Source organism: Lipomyces japonicus (genome assembly GCF_038497905.1).
Source record: "Lipomyces japonicus strain CBS 7319 unplaced genomic scaffold V1514scaffold_35, whole genome shotgun sequence".
Lineage (NCBI taxonomy): Eukaryota > Fungi > Ascomycota > Lipomycetes > Lipomycetales > Lipomycetaceae > Lipomyces > Lipomyces japonicus.
This window is the reverse complement of record NW_027117847.1, coordinates 107,858-127,558: the sequence shown is the minus strand read 5'-3', so window position 1 is coordinate 127,558 and position 19,701 is coordinate 107,858. Positions and strand designations below refer to the sequence as shown.

The window sequence follows — 19,701 nt, the reverse complement described above, 5'->3', positions numbered from 1 at the left end:
CTGCAATTGCGTGCAAACATTAATAAGGCATTGCGAGAAACCGGCGCACCAGCGAGGTTTCTCATTTCATTAGCAAGTTTGTTTATTTAAATAAGCATAACATTTTCTTTGATTTTTTAAATTTTTTTTTTTTTTTTTTTTTTTTTTTTTGGCGATAAACAATAATAAATTTATTTTAAAAATCATAATGTCCCCCCTCCCTATCAACCCAGCCAATTATAGCCTTAACTCCAACTTAGTTTTGACATCATTGGAATGTGCTGCAGCTGATCTATAGCCATATTGTAATGACATTCTTCAGGCATGCCAAGATTTGGATTATGCATGCCTCAGCATGAATGAACAGGTCACATGGCCAAAAATTGTCATCCATGGAGTCAGTCTTGTTACATTCCCTGATACCGCGGAAGGTATGGATGATCTCTTTGATGAAATCCGAGACTTCAACTCTCACATGGAACCGAAATCAACTCCACGTTATATCGGAAAGCAAGAGAATAGGGAATTCAAAGCTTTTTCGTCTGTGGTTGTTGCTTTGAACACATTTGACCAAGTAGAAAACGCTATCAAAAAAGGGGTCCAATGTTAGAACAACCGATTATTTGGGCCTTAAGTAATAATCTTGAGAATATATTAATAAATCAAGCCGAATATAAACACTTCAATATAAACAATCAATATCAACATAAAAACAACTATATCTTGAGAATATTCAGTTAAGATCCTTAGTCTTTTCTCGTAGCCGTGATGATGGGTAGTGTTTCATACCTCTGGCTATTCCCCTGTCTTTATAGAATATTCTCAAGTCCTATCTCCGTTCCTAATAGTCACAAGCGCTATCTTCTATCACCGCTCACGGTAGTCGCAAGTGCTATCTCCTATCATTGCTCCTGGTAGTCGCAAGCGCTATCTCCTATCACCGTCCGAGGACGACGACTTGCCGACAATCGGACATCCCGACAAAATAACCGAAGTTGAGGTTATGACATCCAAATTCTTGGACAAAAGTTAAAAGTGAAAGGTTACAAGCCTTTAAATCTACTGATATTTGCGGCAACTGCCAATCATTTGGACACCAAAAAATACGCGGCCACCAGCCTACAAGATGTGGGCTGTGCAGCCATGATCATGCTACCAAAGAGTACATGTGCAAAGAGTGCAATGTGAAAGGAAAAGTTTGCTCTCACATTAAGTTTACATGTGCCAATTGCAATGGTAGTCACCGAGCAAGCTCTAGTCTTTGTCCTCAATATCAAAATATTAGACAATCTAGCCAAAGAGCACAGCCTATGAATTTTTCTCAAGAATCTCATCATGGTTTGTGAATCAATGGACATGGGTAAATTAAAGATTCTACAACATAACTGTTTGAAGTCCCAGATGGTAATGGTGTCAGCTCTTGAAAGCGCACTATCAGGAGGGTATGATATTGTGGTATTTCAAGAGTCCTATATAAGCAAAAGTGGCACAAGTGTTAGCCATCTAGCATTTAATTCAATAATCCTATTTTCTCCAGATGTGGAAATGATCAGAACAATATGCTTTATCTCAAAGACTAATTTTCAACTGGAATGTGTTTCAAGAGAAGTTATAAGTCAAGATCCTTACATCCAGCTTAATGTGCCTGACCAGTATACATTTTTTAAAAATGGAAGCAGATCATCTGTCATTGATCTAAGCTTTGCAATAAGGTGAATTGTGAATGAAACCAGCAACTGGGCTATCATGGATGAGAGTACTGGCTCAGACCATGTGATGGTTTGTTTAGAAATCCAGCCCCTGAACTCTGAACTTTTTTTATCTTAACTAAAACACTAGGTGCCCCTGACGTGTATTATTTATTCATAATATCGAAATAAGAAAATAGGACATGCCCTCATGAATTTTTGGAAACTCATACAAAAACAAAAAAAAAAAAACAGAAGATTATAGACATCAACAACAATAAAAAACGTTAAATCAGTAAATCACGATATAAACAGTAAAAAAAAAAGTAACACATTGAAAACTATAACTGACAAGCACTGATGGATGCACGGGCAAAAAACTCGCGGAATAGGAGAGCATCTTGTGCTTCCTCCCCTCTAAACGGATAGCGACGTCGGGATCGATGTAAGTCTTGGACTGGAGATATAACCGTTGCATGGAAAGCTGCCCGTGATTGATTGATTGATTGATTGATTAATTTTTATTGACGGAGCCTAAGGCTCGATGTAGGCACATGCGCCAACGTCAGGTCTATAGACTTTACAATATAGTGTAGAAACAATAACATGCAAAACTTCTTCAAACAAACAGATGGTACCTTTTCAGTACAAATTCCAGTAAGCAATTAAAACAAAATCCATCCCGAACATCCTCCGGATTTCCTGTACATAGTGCAAGGCATCATCCCCGTGAGGTTGCTAAGGGGCCGGACATAACTCCGCAAGAGGTGATTCTTTTCAAATGGACTCAGGCTTGTTTAAAGGGTTGGTGGTAGTACTGCAGCAATCCTGGCTCTCACCAACCTTAGAACCAGGCTCAGAAGGTACTGGGTTCGAACCCCCAATTTATCGGTTATTTGGAAAATCAATTTATTCTTTATTTTATTTTGGTTCCTATTTTATTGAATCTACGGTTAAGGTTCCTCCTATCCCAATTGGCTTTTGGCAGCCATTTATGAGATCCCATGGATAAGGTTTATTGTTTAATGTTTATTGTATGAAAATTATTTTGATTGTACTTTCAGTGATAGCAGGTTTTCCCCTTAAAATTAAGGTGGGTTTTCCCTGTTGTCATCTAAATGTACACTGAACAAGGGATATATTAGAATATTTGTACTACAGCAGGCCATAACTGGAATAGTTGCATGTTTGCTTAAAATAAAGGATAATAATAATAATAATAATAATAATAATAATAATAATGGGTGCATTATATAGCCAATCTTCATCAAACGGCACCCATTTCAAAGATAAGAAGAATCATTAAGTTATTATTCTCAAGGTATGAAAGTAGGAATGAAAGAGATTTAAGTTATTATAATGTAACGACTGTACTGATTACTCAAAGTCGATTCTCTGCTTCGTGGTATCCAATTTTTTGTTCTTTTCATTCTGTCATTCTTTTATCTGTTTATGCATTAGTTTATCTTTCATTTTCTTTCTTAGACACTAATACATTCGAGGGCTTAATTGTCCTTTTTAAGACAAAAAAAACGCAATTAATTAAGCACACCCCGCGCGAATTAAAGTAGCTACGATTTCAAATTCTAGTTAATTATATACTTTAGTTAAGTTAATTATAATGACGTAATCTTGAGAATATATTAATATATGAACAATCAATATAAAACAATGATCATAACTTGAGAATAATACTGAAAGACTGGTTAGAGCCAGCAAACGGCATCCATATCAACGTAGATGCTATGCGAGCGGTCAGACGAACCGAGCGGGCAGGTTTCATGCCAATCCACACCTCCTTTACTTAAAGCAACATTTCTCTATCAAAAAAAATGGAATTGTCTTTAATTGAAAGTAGTATACTATTGGCTTTTCAAGCTATCAGAAGAGACAAAAAATTAAGCATTTTAAAAGCTGCAAAGGTCTATGAGGTTCCAAGAACAACTCTCGGTTACCTCCTTAAGGGCAGACGCTCTCGACAAGATTACCGTCCTAATTCCATGAATCTGACGGAGCTAGAATAGAATTCTCTTTCTAAGTATGTCTTGGACCTGGATGCGCGAGGATTTCCACCCCGGCTTATTGATGTGGAAGATATGGCCAATGTCCTCTTAGCAGAACGCGACGCGGGACGCGTCGGGAAGCGCTGGGCTTCTATCTTTTTTCAAGCGACAACCAGAGCTCAGGGCGCAAATTAATCGTGCTTACGACTACCAGAGAGCCTTCTGCGAAGATCCGGATAAGATAAACGCGTGGTTTTCGCTTGTAGCAAACATGAGGGCCAAGTACGGGGTTCAAGACGCCGATTTGTATAACTTTGATGAGACTCGCTTTTAAATGGGTGTGATCACCCCGTCAATTGTCGTTTCACGTGTCGATCGACGTGTCAAGGCAAAAACTGTACAAACTGGTAATCGGGAATGGGCTGACCAAGGCAATAATGCACGATGTAGCCTCTTGCGGTCTGAAATCAAGATGCTTTGAGAGGCCAATCATGCCTTAAGCAAGCACCAGAGCGCTAAGCGAACTTTCCTGCAAAGAGGAGGAAGTTTGACCATAGAAGAGGGTCAAGATCTTATAGGGCAAAGGAATGTTAATGAAGAGCCAAGGCAAGATTTACGCGAAATAGTTGGTCATCGACAACAGGGACAGCCGAGTGTTCGTGTTCGTGTTCGGCGATGTAGCATGTGCAGTAGTACCGAACACACTGCGCCCAAATGCCCAAATAATTTGTTTTAGTTGTAGAACCTATTTTTTAAAAAAAAATAATTTTATTATAATGTTGTGGTGCTGAATTGATGGTTTTAGTCAAGTCAGCAGTGAAACCTGCCCGCTCGGTTCGTCTGACCGCTCGCATAGCATCTACGTTAATTCTCAAGATTACGTCATCGACTTTGAGTAATCAGTACAGTCGTTACATTATAATAACTTAAATCTCTTTCATTCCTACTTTAACGACATGGATCCTGAAGAAGTTTTTCGAGCTTTCCACCAGCAAATTCTTGAACAGTTTCAAGAATTTCGCCAAAAGTTCCTAAAAGAGGTTGAGGCACAGCGTCAAGATATCATGTCGGAACTTGAAGGCCTCAGAAGGGACCAGATCGCTCAGGGTCTGGTATTGGCTGAACTGTTGAAGGCTCGTCAGGGTGATGCGACGTAGAAAGATGAGATGGGTGCATTGCATAGACGCATGGATCAGGCGGCTAAGTCCACGCGGGCTGACCTGGCAGAATTAGGTGACCGCTTGAATGATAGAATCGTCATTGTGGAGGAGGCCGTGACGGAGTTGAGAACTCATGTCAACGAAGGTACGGGTGCTGCAGAGGATGCAGTAAGAGAGTTACGGGCCCGCATCAATCTTCCATCAACGCAGGAGACAACAACTAGTGTGGTAACCTGCCCAAGATCAACTTGCCGGAACCATTTGTCGGAGATGGCAGTGACAGGGTCGAAGTCACAACCCTTATTCAGTTGGGGCGCGACTATATGGATTACCATGGTCATCCAGACATCGAACCAGCGTGCTGTGATACTAATGAAATCCTGTCTGAGAGGGTCGGCGCTAGAATTTGTTAACAACTTGAAGAGACCGGAAGATTGGACACGTTACCCGACGTTTGATTCCTTTGTTGAATTCTTTGAGGATGCTTACCGGGGTGCTGATGAAGCACATGAAGCGCGACTCCGCTTTCACAGCCTTAAACAAACAGGCACAGTGGCGCAATATGTGTCGGATTTCCATGTGTTGTCGGCACAGGCCGAGTATAAGGGCAAAGCGCTACTTGGGCATTTTATTGAAGGTCTGTCTTCTCGTTTACGTCAGGAGGTGTTGATGCACAACTCCAGAACCACGACATTAGAGGAGACCATCAGGTTGGCCTTGAACGCGGGATCTTCACTCGCAACCGCGCGAGCTGACAACGCTGCTAAAAGTTTAGTAGGACGCATTACGAGACCACCAGTAATTAGACCGTTTCCGCTGGTGACTCTCAGACCGCCCATGAGAAGACCTCGTAGTCCGGATAGGATGCAGGTAGACGCCATGAGGGACCGTGACGAGTCGAATCCCCCGACAGCTTCAAGGTGGCCTAAGGAACAGAGGTCTGCACCGTTTAGGCAGGAAGGGGACAGAGTATTTTGGAAGTGTGGGAAGCGACCCCGACCCCCTTAAAATCTCATACTCTTGTGGAAGCAGTACCATCTCTATCTGTGACAATTCCTCTCGGCCAGTGGTCATTATATCTAAAATCTCGTAATCCTACGCCATTAGCCTTGCCTCTGTCGGTTGTGTCAACTCATCCGAATCCTGTGTACGTAATAACGCATCCGCACGAACATTGCTTTTACCCTTTCGATAAACCATCTTGAAAGGATACTCTCTTATTTCCTTAGCCCATCTTAGCTGACGTCCACTCAACCTTTGTTTCACAAAATACTCCAAATTATTATGATCCGTAAACACTTGTACCAATGTGTGTGTGCTCAACCTGATAATTTCCGCAATCGCCAAATTTGAAGCATCTGTCTCAATTATTGTTTCCAAACTCGAATCGAGTAAGACTTTTTTAAGGTTTCAATAGCGCGCCCCATTTTTTTGTCCCATTTGAAATTCTGATCTTTCTTCGTCACTTGCGACATCACCTGCGACATCACCTGTGAAATTGCCGAATAATTGGGAATAAATTGTCGATAGAAGTTTGCAAATCCCAAAAAACGTTGAACTCCTTTCTTGGTCGTAGGCGGCTGCCATGTCTTGATTGCTTCAACCTTATCCTCATTCATCGCGACACCCTTGTCCGATAACGTTAAACCCAAAAAATCTGTGCGGGTCACGTGAAACTCGCTTTTCTCTCCCTTGACGAATAAGCTGTTGCGCGCACTTGACCAATATGTTCCTCCTCCGTTATCAAATAAATTAAAATGTCATCCAGGTAAAATGTGGCACAAACATCTAAAAATTCGCGCAACACTTCATTCATTAATGCCTGAAACTTCGCAGGCGCATTAACCAACCCAAACGGCATCATCCAATACTCGAACTGCCCATAACGTGGGTTGAATGCAGTCTTCCACTCATCGCCTTCCGCGATCCTTACCAAATTATATGCTCCTCGCAAATCCAATCTGGTAAATATCTTTGCCCCTTGCAATCTATTCAACAATTCACTAATCAACGGTATTGGGTAGCTGTTCTTCACCGTGATTTCATTCTTCAATCCTCTATAATCGATAACTGGCCTCTTTGTACCATCCTTCTTTGGCACAAAAAACAATGCTGCACTCGCCGGTGAGCGCAATCTTCTAATGAATCCTTTTTCCAAATTCTCATCTAAATATTCCTTCAGTATTCTGGTTGACAACGGATAAATTCTCGACGTCGGTGGCCTCTTCTCGTCGACTAACTCAATCTTGTAATCGCATGGTCTTCTTGGCGGCAACTCGTTGCCTTGCTTTCGAAAATACGTCACTCAAATCCTGATAAACGTATGGTACCCTCACTATAATTTCTTTTTCTTCATCTGACCCTTCATAGTCCACCGTAACTGACAAGCAGAACATCTCTCTGTCCTCGGGAAACACGATCTTCCTTGTTCTCCAATGAATGAGAGAGAAGAAAAGATATATAATATAACCGCTAGACAGGGTAATTGAAAAGGAAAGCATTATCCGATTGGAACTTGGATAAATGAATTAAGGCAGCGCATGGCTTACCCCTTTATTTACCCCGCTTTTATGGCAGCCAAGCGCTAAACGCGCCCTGTTACGTAACTTATCACGTAATCAGCAAACAAAACGGTTGTCGGACTCAGGCCCGGAGCAAACGCATTGCGCCGCGGCGTGACACGCGGGGGAAAAATGAGTGAGGGATTTTGCGGGCGGATTCAGAGAGAGCGAAGAAAGCAGCACGCGGTTGCCCCCACACAACCCTAATTCAGCTCTGCACTTTGCACTGTTTCACAAATCGCCGAAAACTTCACGACGACATTTGCCACTGCCACTGCCGGCTGGCTGGCTGTTACGTGGATAGAGCAACAAGAACGGACTAGATTAAGATAGGCAATCACGCAGCACAATGTGAATATAACTCATGCACAAAGACAAAAAAAAAAAACATGACAGGGCATCTATCTATATTAAAAGCGTTCGGCATTTGGTTCTGACCCGGCGCATCAACGTTGTTCCGGCGGGGGCCGCCGAAACCCAAGCAAGACGTGCCGTTTCCGTGCAAACACAATGGCATTTATGCCGCTGCTGCCTTGCCCCACAATTGTACTAAATAAATACTAAAGCCTGACCTGCCTCGCCACCCGCGTGGGTCGGGTCGTTTTTTTTCGTCCGCTTTTTCTCTTTTCTCACCGGTGCCATTTATTCCTCCCCCTCTCTTGTTTTCCCATCTTTTCCGTTATTTAACCTGCACGATTCCCCCGTCTTGGCCGCCATGCGTAAGACCCTCTCTGTACCTTCCATCACAGACCTCGTCGATCGCCAGCATCAGCATCATCACCTCGAGCAACAGCAACAGCAACAGCACCAACACAAACAGCAACCACACCCTCACCCCCACCCCCACCCTCACCCTCATCAGTTGGAATCACTCCAAACAGCACCACAACAACAACAACAACAATCTTCTTCATCTTCGCAACGACAAATCATGTCTGCTGCTGCTGTAGTCGTCTCCCAGCAGTCTCCTGCAGAGCTACCAAGGCCGTACAAATGTCCCATGTGCGATAAGGCCTTCCACAGGCTCGAGCACCAGACAAGACACATCCGCACCCACACTGGTGAAAAGCCTCACGCTTGTACGTTCCCTGGTTGCCAGAAGCGGTTCTCTCGCTCTGATGAACTTACAAGGCATTCCCGAATTCATTCAAACGCAAATCCCCGGCGCTCCTACAAGTCGTCATCTTCGGCTGCTTCCAGCAAATCGGCACCTACATCCAAGACTGCCTCACCATCCACTTCTCCACCGCACATTCATGCCACTCTTGCATCTGGTACTACGTCTGGTTCAACTGTTGCTGCCATCGCGTCCGGGTCTCGCTCCACCCTACCCCCCAGCGCATCAACCCCGACCCTGTCTGCCCCTATCGTGCCTTTACCTTTTGACATGCACATGCTAGCAACCGCTGCTTCTCAGCAACTCGAGCGTGAAAATTCTGTCAATTCTCATTCTCATTCGTCTTTATCGATTCTTTCCGCTGCATCTGCTTCCCCACAGTTATACCACTACCAGCAACAGCAACAACAGCAACAGGCTCCGCCACCACCACCACATCCTCATCATCATCACCATAATCATCACCATCGGTTCCCTGGCTTGGCGCCTCTCACACCATTTACTTCTTCCACCACAGGTTCAGCCCGGAATTTTGATGACGACTACTCCGTCCGACAATCTAAACGGTCCAGGCCAAATTCGCCTGTCTCGACCGCTCCTTCTTCTCCTACTTTTTCTTCTTCTGAGAGCCCTACTCCAGATCATACCCCGCTTGTCACTCCGGCACATTCACCTCGCTTGCACCCACGGGAACTGGACGCATTACATGGCGTTCAGCTTCCTTCTATCAGATCACTTTCTCTAAGGCACATGCCTCCTCCACTGATCCCATTGGAAGTTGACTCTTCCTTGTCTGCTACTGCTGGTCAACAAGCTCAACAACAACAACCAACCCAGGCACCGACTTCTGCGCCACATTCCCTACCGTCGTCTAGATCTTCTTCATCAAATAATCTGCGTGGGTTATTGCCAATTTCTGACATTCTTCTTGGCAGTGATAAGCGGGTGCTACCTCCGCCCACGACTACAAGAGTATCTGTGTCTGATCTTATTATTGGTGGCACGGCTGGAAATAACGCTTCGCAAGATGAGAAGCGATGGTAGTTTGTTTTTTTATATTACATTTTGTTTCTAAATTGTCGTTGTAAATTAGGGAGTATAGATCATCGGTGTTGGGTATTATTATTTATATTATTATCTTTTTGGTAGATTACAATTTATATAATTGGTTGTCTTACACATAAACATATACTTATGCATATCATACAGATTTATTTCACGTAATACAATACTTGACTTGCATTTAATAAGTATTCAACCGGCTCCAAAACTCCATTTGATGCTGGCTTTGGTACCCGCGCTGACCCTGGCGGCACATGGTATCCTAACGGACCTTGATCACAATCTGCACATGCAAGAAACTTGACACCGGAACCATCAGGCTTGCTGAATCCCATGTTATCAAAGTCAAATGGATCTGTCAGCTTCCAGAATAATTCGTACTCCAACTCTACTTCAGATTCTGCCTCTGCCTCTGTTTTTATTTTCTATAATTATCACTCAGTTCATTATTCTAAACTCGTGTTCCTTTAATCAGGCTCACTTCGTTAATTGTGCCAGGAGTTCTCGGCCGCCTGACCAAAATTCCATTTCCTGGAGAAAGTATTAAGCTATTACATGACGGATAAGGACAATATAACTTGTGAGTATTAGTTGTTCCTTCTTCCAATCCAATTTCAGTAAATAACTTCTTTTCTGCCATGGTGGTTTGTTTTTAAACTCTTTGAGAATGTATGCAAACTTGCGTTTATTGTCAGTTTTTTTGGTTAGCGCTGCGCCACATTATGCGCCACAATATTCACTTGCCACAAAACTCCTCATATAAGCAATACAAAAGTTACTTTGCCTTCTTGATTTCAATTTAAAAGCTCGATTTCAACAACCACTTTATTTGCAACATATAACGATTCGAATATCACCGTTCAAGCGAGAAATCAAATCTCGGCCTAAAAAGTCATTTGGACTTTGCGGCGTGATTTTGAATTCTCTTTAAAGGCTTTGTTTTATGATGAGTTCTAAAAAGGTACGCGTGGCATATTATTCTTAACAAAACAAGGATCCCAGCAATGCAGTAATTGCCTCGTCCTATCCCACTCCCCCGCTACATTTTTATTGTTTTTCAATGGTTTAATGTTGATTATTAACCTATATTTGGATTAACAGGAAATGGTTCAACTAGGTAAGCTTCTTTCTTTACTGGAAAGATCCATTGTCCTGCCGATGCTAACACCACTTAATCACAGACTCATCTGGACAAAACACAGCAGCAGCTTTTTTAAAAAGACACCAGCATCAATCTCAGTACCTGTACGTGTTTGCACGTATTGACTTTTAGCTTTATGTTGTCATTTAATTTTAACTCTTTTGATTCAGGCCTGTCATGTTAAATGACAGTCCATCAGATTCAAAACCAATCGGTGCCGGATATTCGCACGCAGATATCTTGGCCGTGGCAGCATCGTCCAAACACACATCATCATCTTATTATCAAGCAAAAATTGACCGATTAAATACCTACACAGATTTAGATTCAGACTGGGACGATTCTATTGGAAGTCCTGAGTATGCCCGCACATCACAACAAATTCATGATAAATTATTACCGTCTGCAACTCCCGTTTTGTCGTCCACAATCACGAGCAACAACAACAACAACAACAACAACAACAACAACAACAATAATAATGATAACCATAATAATAATAATAATAATAATAATAATAATAGTCATAATAACAACAATAATAAAAATAATGATGATGATAATGATAATGATAATGATAATGATAATAACAACAACACTGATCTTTACCCGTCCAGAATCAAAGGTGCGAGATCGCCGGTTGGTGTAAAGCCTCAGTATGAACTCATTGTCACTGATCCAGCTAATCTATTGCACACAATATACCATACAACCACATCTTTGCCCGGTGTCACTGCTGCCGAGATTGAAGAAGCAAACGCTCGCATTGGTCGGATAAACAAGTTCAAACGGGTCTTGCAAGCATCGAACGTTGATCTTACCGCACTTCGGAACTTGGCCTGGTCCGGAGTACCTGACGACCTGCGGCCGATTGCCTGGCAACTAATGCTTGGCTATTTGCCTTCAAACGCTGATCGTCGTGTTTCCACATTGGCTCGCAAACGGAAAGAGTACACTGATGGTGTTAACCTGGCGTTTAATAATTCGAACCGAGATCAAACTGTTTGGCATCAGATCTCAATTGACGTGCCGAGAACGAATCCTCATTTGAAACTTTACTCATTTGAGACTACCCAGCGCGCATTAGAGCGCATTCTTTACGTTTGGGCCATTCGACATCCGGCATCTGGTTATGTTCAAGGAATTAATGATCTGGTCACTCCGTTTTTTCAAGTTTTTCTTTCATCTTATATTGAAGTTGATGTTGAACAATTCGATCCAGGTGCATTGCCCATATCAGTCTTGGATGCAGTCGAAGCAGATACTTTTTGGTGCTTGACAAAACTATTAGATGGCATTCAGGATAACTATGTATTTGCACAACCTGGCATTCAACGACAAGTTTCTGCTTTGAAAGATTTGACACAACGAATTGATGCTCATTTGGCCAGGCATTTACAACAAGAGAATGTTGAATTCATTCAATTTTCGTTTCGATGGATGAATTGTTTATTAATGAGAGAAGTTAGTGTTAAAAATACTATTCGTATGTGGGATACTTACATGGTAAGAAATTGAGCAAAATAATAATATATTTCAAAGTAATTACTATGTGAATGTTGATACTGACTTTTTTTTTTTCAAGGCTGAGGGTAATACGGGATTTTCGGAATTTCATTTGTACGTATGTGCCGCGTTGTTAGTTAAATGGTCAGCACAGATTCAAACCATGGATTTTCAAGAAATTGTGATGTTTTTGCAGTCATTGCCGACTCATGATTGGGGCGAAAAGGATATTGAGCTTTTACTTTCAGAAGCTTACATGTGGCAGTCATTGTTTAAAAATGCAACTGCTCACTTAAGGAGTTAATGAGTTTCAGTTGTAATGTGAACATGTATTTATATATCATTTTGTGTTTTTTAAAAAAAAAAAACTTTGGTTCATTAAATTAATTATACGAAACCGCATCATATTCATACGGACGAGCGATAAGATGATCTGCCGATCTGTGAACTGAAGAAAGCAATCCTAATGCTCTTGCCCTTTTAATTGCGCGTGTCATTTTCTTTTGAATACGTGGATGCAAGTTTGAAGTTTGAGCTGGCCGGATCTCACCTGAAGATCGAATAAATGAAGACAAAAATGACGGATCGATAACCTTGTCCATTGGATCAAGTTCAAGATATTTAAACTTATCAATCACGACTCCGTCGATTGAAAACTTGGCCTTATCCATTCGGTTCCTCAGAGGTTTAAATTTCAAATCCGATGGACTAATAATCTCGCCAAACTTAGGTACCAATAATGCCTTATCAATTACGGCGGTTCGAACGCCCAACTCAGCAGAAAAATCCCTGCGAAATCGGTTTGTCTTTACAAACTCATTATTAGGTCTCGAAGAAGCTGATTTTTTAACCGCACTTAATAATTGCAAAGTTGCACTAGTCGCGTCTTGCTTGAATTGATGAGTCTCACGCTTAATTTGGGGCCGCGAATTTGGTTCAGGCGATTGGGTCGCTTGCCATGACACGTTGTTAACTCTTGTGCCACCCTGTTCTTCCACCACATTTCTCTTCGCCAGACTCGCCATCACGCCTAATGACCGACTACGTCCATCGTGCTCTGTTTTATTGACAACACCTGTTAATAAAAAAAAACAAGATACAAAAAAAAAAAAAACTGCCCATACCTTGCCGAGCATTAAAACAGGTTGTAAACACCCGAGTTGACAATGCACTTGGTAAAATTGCTGGAGCAAGTATCGTCCGTTGAACCACAAATAATGACATTATTACTCGTTATTAGGGAAAAAAGTTCTCCCACTCGGCCGGTACAATGTAATTTTATGTTCACGAATCGATTGATTCCGAGAACTTTTGGCGGTCAGTTTACCCGGACAACACTTCGAACTTTAATTGTCTGCTCCCAAAAATTTTTTTTTTGGGAGGTTTCTAATGGCACAAAATCCAATCTCGGTCAGGAGTAGAAAATTTATCAATCGTGCAAGGTCCATTAATCTGATGGAATAATAAATAAATAAATAAAAAAGTTTTATATATCTATATATTTTGGAGTTTTTTTTTTTTTTTTTTGCATATTCATAATCGCAAATGAATTTTTACCGGTGTAGGTTCCTGGAACCAGAATCTCACTCCATCACTGCGCTCGCGTTTTCCCATCAATCAGCTGGATCGTCGACCAAGGCGCCTAAATCACTCAGGCTCGCTGTTGGCCGGACAAACGGTGACATTGAAATATGGAATCCTCGTGGCATTTTGCATGAATTGACAATCAAGGGAGGCCGAGGACGATCAATCGAGGGATTAGTTTTCATTACCACGACAACCACGTCGGCCGATGGAAACCTGACCACGGAACATAGCAGGTTGTTTTCAATTGGCGGCGCTACCACAATTACGGAATGGGACTTATCAACTGGATTACCATTGGCACATCACGACTGCAACGCCGGCATTGTATGGTGCATCGCTGCCAGTCCAGACAGGAAATCGATCGTGGCCGGGTGCGACGACGGCAGTGTTGTTGTGGTGGACGTATCCGGCGGCAAGGGCGTGTTGGAACATAAGCGCATTTTACAACGGCAAAAATCACGCGTGCTAAGCATCGTGTTCAGATCGGATGAGCAAGTAATCGCCGGGTGCGCGGACGGCAGGATCAGGGTTTACCAGGTGTCGGACGGCAGGATAAAGAGCACTATGAGGGTGGACAAGGCTCAAGATGAAGAAACTTTGGTGTGGTCATTACTGGCGCTGCATGATGGCAAGACTCTCGTGTCTGGTGATTCCACCGGCAGTGTCAAGTTTTGGGACGCAACCCATTTTTCGCTGCTGCAGTCATTCCGGGCTCATGAAGCCGACGTTTTATCACTGGCCAGCAATGCTGCTGGAAATACGATTTTCTCCGCCGGCGTGGATCGCAAGATTGTGCGCTATTCTTTTCTCGACGCCAAGGTGCGGCGATGGGCGGTCATGTCGTCCCGCTTGCAACATGCTAAGGACATCCGCGCGCTGGCGTCGTACGACACCAGGCCTCTATCACTGCTGATTTCCGGTGGCGTTGAGCGTGCGTTGGTGGTCAATTCGATGGTGAACTTTATGGACGGCATGTTTCGAAAGATCGCGTATACGCCGCAGGCACAGAGCATAACAAAGGTTGGCGACCGCATCTTGCTACCGACTTGGAATGACAATCATGTCAAGGTATGGGACATTGACAGATTCCCGACATCTGAATACGAAGCAAAGTTTAAACGATTGGCTTCGTCGCTTACCTTGGCGAATACCGAAAACATAACCGACGTCGCGTTATCTCCTGACGCAAAGTACTTGGCCGTTGCTAATAACGCGGAAGTCAAGCTATTTCTATTGCTAAGGCATGGCGAAACTACATTTAAGGTCAAGAAAATTGCAGCCAACGCTCTAGCTGATCAAGGTGCCGTGGTGGTTAAGTTTGACGTTAGCAGCAATAATTTGGTGTTGGTCACGCCGGAGTCAGAAATTTTGATTTACTCGATCGGTAAACCAGACGGCGAATTACAAGAATTCAACTACGAACAGCAACAACAACCACAACAACAAGAAGAAGAAAAAGAAGATGGAGATGGAGAAGAGCGCGAGAATCAACAGGCAGATGTATCAGGTCAGTTATACCGGAATAACATGAACCGTCTTGCGTTTTCTCCCGACGGGAAGTACCTCGCTGTGGCCACGATCGCCGGCCAAGTCACGATCGTTAACTGGGCAACTCAAACCAAGATCTGGACCTTACCTCGCCTGCCCACGCACGTGTGTGCGCTTGAATTCTCGCCCGACAGTGGCAGCCTGGCGGTGGTCAGCGCGCAAACCAAGGTTCACGTGTTTGACGTTGAAGTGGGTGCGTTGACGGCTTGGTCACGCAAGAACACGAACTTGCTATCACAGGAGTTTGTGCAGGCGAACGATAAGCCGTCTGGCGTGTGGTTTTGTGGTAACAGTAGTGGTCAAGGTGGTGATGACGACGACAACAATAACAAGTTGCAATTGTGGAGTGCATCATGGATCGCTAACGTGGACATGACCGCAGACATGCCCGTGTTTAGAGTACCAAAACGGAAGCTAGTCGATGGCCAGAAATCGAACGGCACCACCACTAGCACCGGGGTTGCGAGCAAAATTGCAAAGACCGCGAACGGCATCACCGACAAAAAGTCGAGCGTGAGTTCGCATGGCAATGGTAAATTAGCTAAAGGACAGGATAGCAACAAAAGTGATTAATTCTTATTTGTTTTATATTTTTTTTTTTTTTGTTTTATATATACATAGTCAGTCATATTTTTTTTTAATTTTTTTTTTGTTTTAATGTATTTACGGTCTGGGGGGTTCTTACACAAAAATAAAATCTTGATATCTATTATAATACACGGCTCAAGGTAATCACGTGATGGGCAGTAATCAAATAAGAAATCCAGTCATGCCTATTGGCTCGACCGTCGCCTAATTGGGCCAATCAGAGCTCAGCAAAATCGCAATTTGAAAAACAGCTGAGGCTGTGCAGAGGCGGGACAACGACAGATGTGTGGCTGGTGCGTTACCACCGCTAAAAAAGGCGATTTTTTTTCGGAGACGGTTTCGGGATGGTCAACCCGGCCGCGTATATTTAATTCATCCTTGATTCCCTCGAGGAAAAGCGACTATTATTTTTTTCCTTTTAGCTTCCGGTTTCCTTGATTAAAACGCTCGTTCTTTTTCTCTTAACTATTATTTCAATAATTAGTTAAGTTTCATTTGATATATTCAATTCATTTTTAATTCATACCTATAATTCACAATGCCTTACGCTCCAGGTATGTTCTCATGCTTTCGACTTTTTTTTTTTTTTAAAAGCTAACAAATTTTTGAAAGGTGATGCCGCCAAAGGTGCCAACCTTTTCAAGACCAGATGCGCTCAGTGCCACACTGTAAGTTTTTTTTTTTTTTTTTTTTTGTCTAAAGTATCTCTAACAACTTTGATAAAAAAGGTCGAGGAAGGTGGTGCCAACAAGGTCGGACCTAACCTCCACGGATTGTTCGGCAGACAATCTGGTAATGCCGTTGGTTACACTTACACCGATGCCAACAAGCGTGCCGGCGTGATCTGGGGTGAAGACACCTTGTTTGATTACCTCGAAAACCCCAAGAAGTACATCCCCGGTACCAAGATGGCATTCGCTGGTCTCAAGAAGCCTAAGGACAGAAATGACATTGTCACTTACCTCAAGGAGTCTACCGCTTAAATAAATGCATCAATTTTTTTTTTTTATTCTGATGATTCCTTGCCAGCATACAATGTTAAGAGCAATTAATGTTAAATTTTTGTAAAATAGAAAAAGCTTAAATGTTTTAAATCTCCCTATGTACCATTTTTGAACCATTATTTATTTTTTGTTTACTTATTATGTATATATAAACCATTCACAATTCCAGCTGAGGATTGCTTCCCTTGATGCGGCCAATCACCGTACTGGGCGCATACTTAGGAATCACCCGATCCTCGTGCAACATTTCAAACTCCTCAGTCGCGTCGCGGCCAGCAAAATTAACAATCGCGTTTATGCCGCCAGGGTGGTCCTCAAGAAACCCGGTCACGTCCATGACAACTCCCTTGACAATTACCCAACAATCATTCTTCTTGTTATGCTTGGCAACATCTTCCTTCGTAAATTCCTTTTCGGGAATCGAAAACGCCTTTTTGACCGCGTCCTTCTTGGCCTGCGTCGGTGCGGCCGCCGCGGCGGTGGTGCCGGCTGAAGAAGAGCCTGATTCAGGGGTCGCCGCCGTAGCCTGCACCGATGAAGCAGCAGCAACCACGCTGGATGCAAGCGATCCTGTTCCCAGGGGCTGTCCCGACAACGAATCACCCCAGTTGACAACAACTTCGCCTGGCTTGGATGGGTCAATGTGTAATGATATCTGACCGAGTCGTTGGGCAGCTCCGGATGGCCCGCCGGCCTTAAGTACCTTCTGGAACAAGTATTGCGAAGCACTGTCACCTGCAACACGGCCATACACAACACAGCCAAGCAGGGACGATCCTCCAAGACGGTTGGCACCGTGCACGCCGCCGGCGAGCTCTCCGGATGCAAACAAACCCTTGAACGGCTTCTCGGTCTTTTCGTACAGAACTTGTGCCTTGTCATTAATCTCAACTCCACCCATGGTGAAATGCAACACTGGAGTCATCAATGCAACATGGAAGTTATCATCGTTAATGTCGAGCGGGCCGTTTGAGAAGTACTTCTTGCCATATGGATCCTTAGCCTTGCCATCCGCAATAGCATTGTAATCAGCAAATACTTTCTGCAACTTGGATTCGGATATGCCAATCTCTTTAGCTAATTGCCGTCCGTTAATTCGCTTCATGAGCCCTCGACCAGAGTAATGCTTGGTATGGAAATCAAGAGTGTTGGAAGCCTTTCCGTTGAGAATGAGCCGAATCGGGAATTTGGTTTTAAACATTTGACCAGACACATAATCTCTGTGACCGAGCTCGTCACAAAACCGTTCACCGTTCGCATTCAAAAGAATTCCGCCTTCACCTCGTAATGCCTCAGCAGCAAGAAACTTCCATTTGTTGTCCGGATCCTTGGGATCCACCAGACCGGTTGGATGAACTTGGACCTTCTCAAGATCAATGCCATGCCCTCCTGCAGCGATCACCATCTTTTGGCCATCGCCAGTAGCATGAGTTCCGTTCGTAGTCGCCAGTCCATACACGTCAGGCCGATATTTTTTCAATAGCGAAGATTCCGTAAAATCAGCCGCATATCCACCAGTGGCGAGAATCACGGGGCCTAATACCTGTTTGACTTCGCCATCCTGCTCAAACTCAACACCAATCACGGTTTCCGGGTCGCTCGCATCCTTCAGCAACTTCGTAACGCGGGCTTTCTTTTCAATCTGCACACGATCTGGAATAGTTTCGGCATAATCTTCAATTTTCTCCATTAACGCATATGTTATTGCCATGCCCGGAAATTTGGCGTCGTGGCCGCGATGCGTTCGCGGCTGGGAGTGACCACCGAGACGAGACACGAGTGTCAAGTCGAGTTTGAAAACGTCTTGCAGCCATTCAACTGCTGCGGCTGAGTTGTAAGTCAACACTCGAATCAGATCGGGCCTGGCAAGATCTCTTGCTGACTTCAGCGTGTCATCGTAGAACTGCTGAACAGAATCGCGAATGTTGAGATCGACTTGGGTTCTTGTAAGCGCGCCATTGATTCCCGAGGTTGCCTTGGTGGAGTTTCCGCCAAAAAATCCTACATCACCAAAATAAGTTATATGTTTGACAACGTGAGTAAATTAATACCTTGCTTGTCGAGCAACAGTACATTTGCTCCATTGATTAGCAACTGATGCGCAGCCGAAAGGCCCGAAAGTCCTCCGCCAACAACAATAACCTAGCAACTGGTTAATTCAGCTGATTCAAGCCTAAACGCTCACGGCTTTTGTCCATCACTTACACGTTCAGTCATGACTTTCTTTTGTTCAGTAAACAAAAGCAAAAAGAATTGTTAAGCTGAATACAAACGCGGGGATTCGTCGGACCTTTATATGTACTGTTATGTAAGTCTCCCCGCACATCCGCAATTACCTGCACTGTGACTGGCGACTGTTTTGGTACCATACACACGAAACGAGTTTGTGTGCTGGACTATGCACCTCTTTCCGCACGCAGGAGCCCACGATAAGCCGATCCTCGGTTTGGCACTCACGGCCAAACTTCACGTGGCGTTCCTTGTACGACGACAAGGAAGCACGTGATCATCATGATTGTTAATGTATGGCGACTTGTCCTACGTCCTATGCCACCTAAAAACCGATCGACGGCCTATAATATAATCATGATGATGGTCATTTCTCTTGGCAGCATGCTTCGTTTTCTGATTCTGCCCGTTCCATGCCCCAGCCCGAAAGCTGCACAATCCTCATCCACGCTTCAGGCCATGCCGACTGGCCGGTTGAAAGCCGGTAAGAATGTAGAGTACCTGTCATTGATCATGCAATCGTACCAG

The 19,701-nt window shown here is 43.5% G+C and overlaps 8 protein-coding genes across 8 annotated transcripts; 5 read left to right on the top strand and 3 right to left on the bottom strand.

Annotated features, from left to right (window-relative positions):
- Positions 1 to 217: 217 nt before the first annotated feature.
- On the top strand, positions 218 to 686 carry V1514DRAFT_334803 (uncharacterized protein). Its single transcript, XM_066928283.1, has one exon. The coding sequence runs from the start codon at positions 335 to 337 to the stop codon at positions 587 to 589; it is 255 nt and encodes an 84-aa protein (XP_066782068.1). The 5' UTR covers positions 218 to 334; the 3' UTR covers positions 590 to 686.
- Positions 687 to 8,001: 7,315 nt separating this feature from the next.
- Positions 8,002 to 9,736, top strand: V1514DRAFT_136795 (uncharacterized protein). The gene has a single exon (XM_066924465.1). It carries the CDS (start codon positions 8,107 to 8,109, stop codon positions 9,550 to 9,552), a length of 1,446 nt encoding a protein of 481 aa, XP_066782067.1. The 5' UTR covers positions 8,002 to 8,106; the 3' UTR covers positions 9,553 to 9,736.
- On the bottom strand, positions 9,651 to 10,222 carry V1514DRAFT_309911 (Mss4-like protein). Its single transcript, XM_066925756.1, has 2 exons — positions 10,052 to 10,222; positions 9,651 to 9,995 (listed from the first exon to the last, which is right to left on the bottom strand). Exons 1-2 carry the CDS (start codon positions 10,208 to 10,210, stop codon positions 9,720 to 9,722), a joined length of 435 nt encoding a protein of 144 aa, XP_066782066.1. The 5' UTR covers positions 10,211 to 10,222; the 3' UTR covers positions 9,651 to 9,719.
- A 666-nt stretch (positions 10,223 to 10,888) lies between these two features.
- Positions 10,889 to 12,521, top strand: V1514DRAFT_283710 (rab-GTPase-TBC domain-containing protein; the record flags this gene model as incomplete). Its single annotated transcript, XM_066925131.1, has 2 exons — positions 10,889 to 12,217; positions 12,297 to 12,521. The coding sequence occupies 2 exons, from the start codon at positions 10,889 to 10,891 to the stop codon at positions 12,519 to 12,521; spliced, it is 1,554 nt and encodes a 517-aa protein (XP_066782065.1).
- A 6-nt stretch (positions 12,522 to 12,527) lies between these two features.
- Positions 12,528 to 13,575, bottom strand: V1514DRAFT_334772 (mitochondrial 37S ribosomal protein bS18m). The gene is made up of 2 exons (XM_066928282.1): positions 13,342 to 13,575; positions 12,528 to 13,274 (listed from the first exon to the last, which is right to left on the bottom strand). Exons 1-2 carry the CDS (start codon positions 13,439 to 13,441, stop codon positions 12,601 to 12,603), a joined length of 774 nt encoding a protein of 257 aa, XP_066782064.1. The 5' UTR covers positions 13,442 to 13,575; the 3' UTR covers positions 12,528 to 12,600.
- V1514DRAFT_135950 (WD40-repeat-containing domain protein) lies at positions 13,559 to 16,211 on the top strand. The gene has a single exon (XM_066924463.1). The coding sequence runs from the start codon at positions 13,763 to 13,765 to the stop codon at positions 15,923 to 15,925; it is 2,163 nt and encodes a 720-aa protein (XP_066782063.1). The 5' UTR covers positions 13,559 to 13,762; the 3' UTR covers positions 15,926 to 16,211.
- Positions 16,212 to 16,301: 90 nt separating this feature from the next.
- On the top strand, positions 16,302 to 17,083 carry V1514DRAFT_334769 (cytochrome c-like domain-containing protein). Its single transcript, XM_066928281.1, has 3 exons — positions 16,302 to 16,494; positions 16,553 to 16,608; positions 16,669 to 17,083. The coding sequence occupies exons 1-3, from the start codon at positions 16,479 to 16,481 to the stop codon at positions 16,921 to 16,923; spliced, it is 327 nt and encodes a 108-aa protein (XP_066782062.1). The 5' UTR covers positions 16,302 to 16,478; the 3' UTR covers positions 16,924 to 17,083.
- V1514DRAFT_334767 (FAD binding domain-containing protein) lies at positions 16,958 to 19,216 on the bottom strand. Its single transcript, XM_066928280.1, has 3 exons — positions 19,150 to 19,216; positions 18,996 to 19,086; positions 16,958 to 18,945 (listed from the first exon to the last, which is right to left on the bottom strand). The coding sequence occupies exons 1-3, from the start codon at positions 19,159 to 19,161 to the stop codon at positions 17,102 to 17,104; spliced, it is 1,947 nt and encodes a 648-aa protein (XP_066782061.1). The 5' UTR covers positions 19,162 to 19,216; the 3' UTR covers positions 16,958 to 17,101.
- Positions 19,217 to 19,701: the final 485 nt, after the last annotated feature.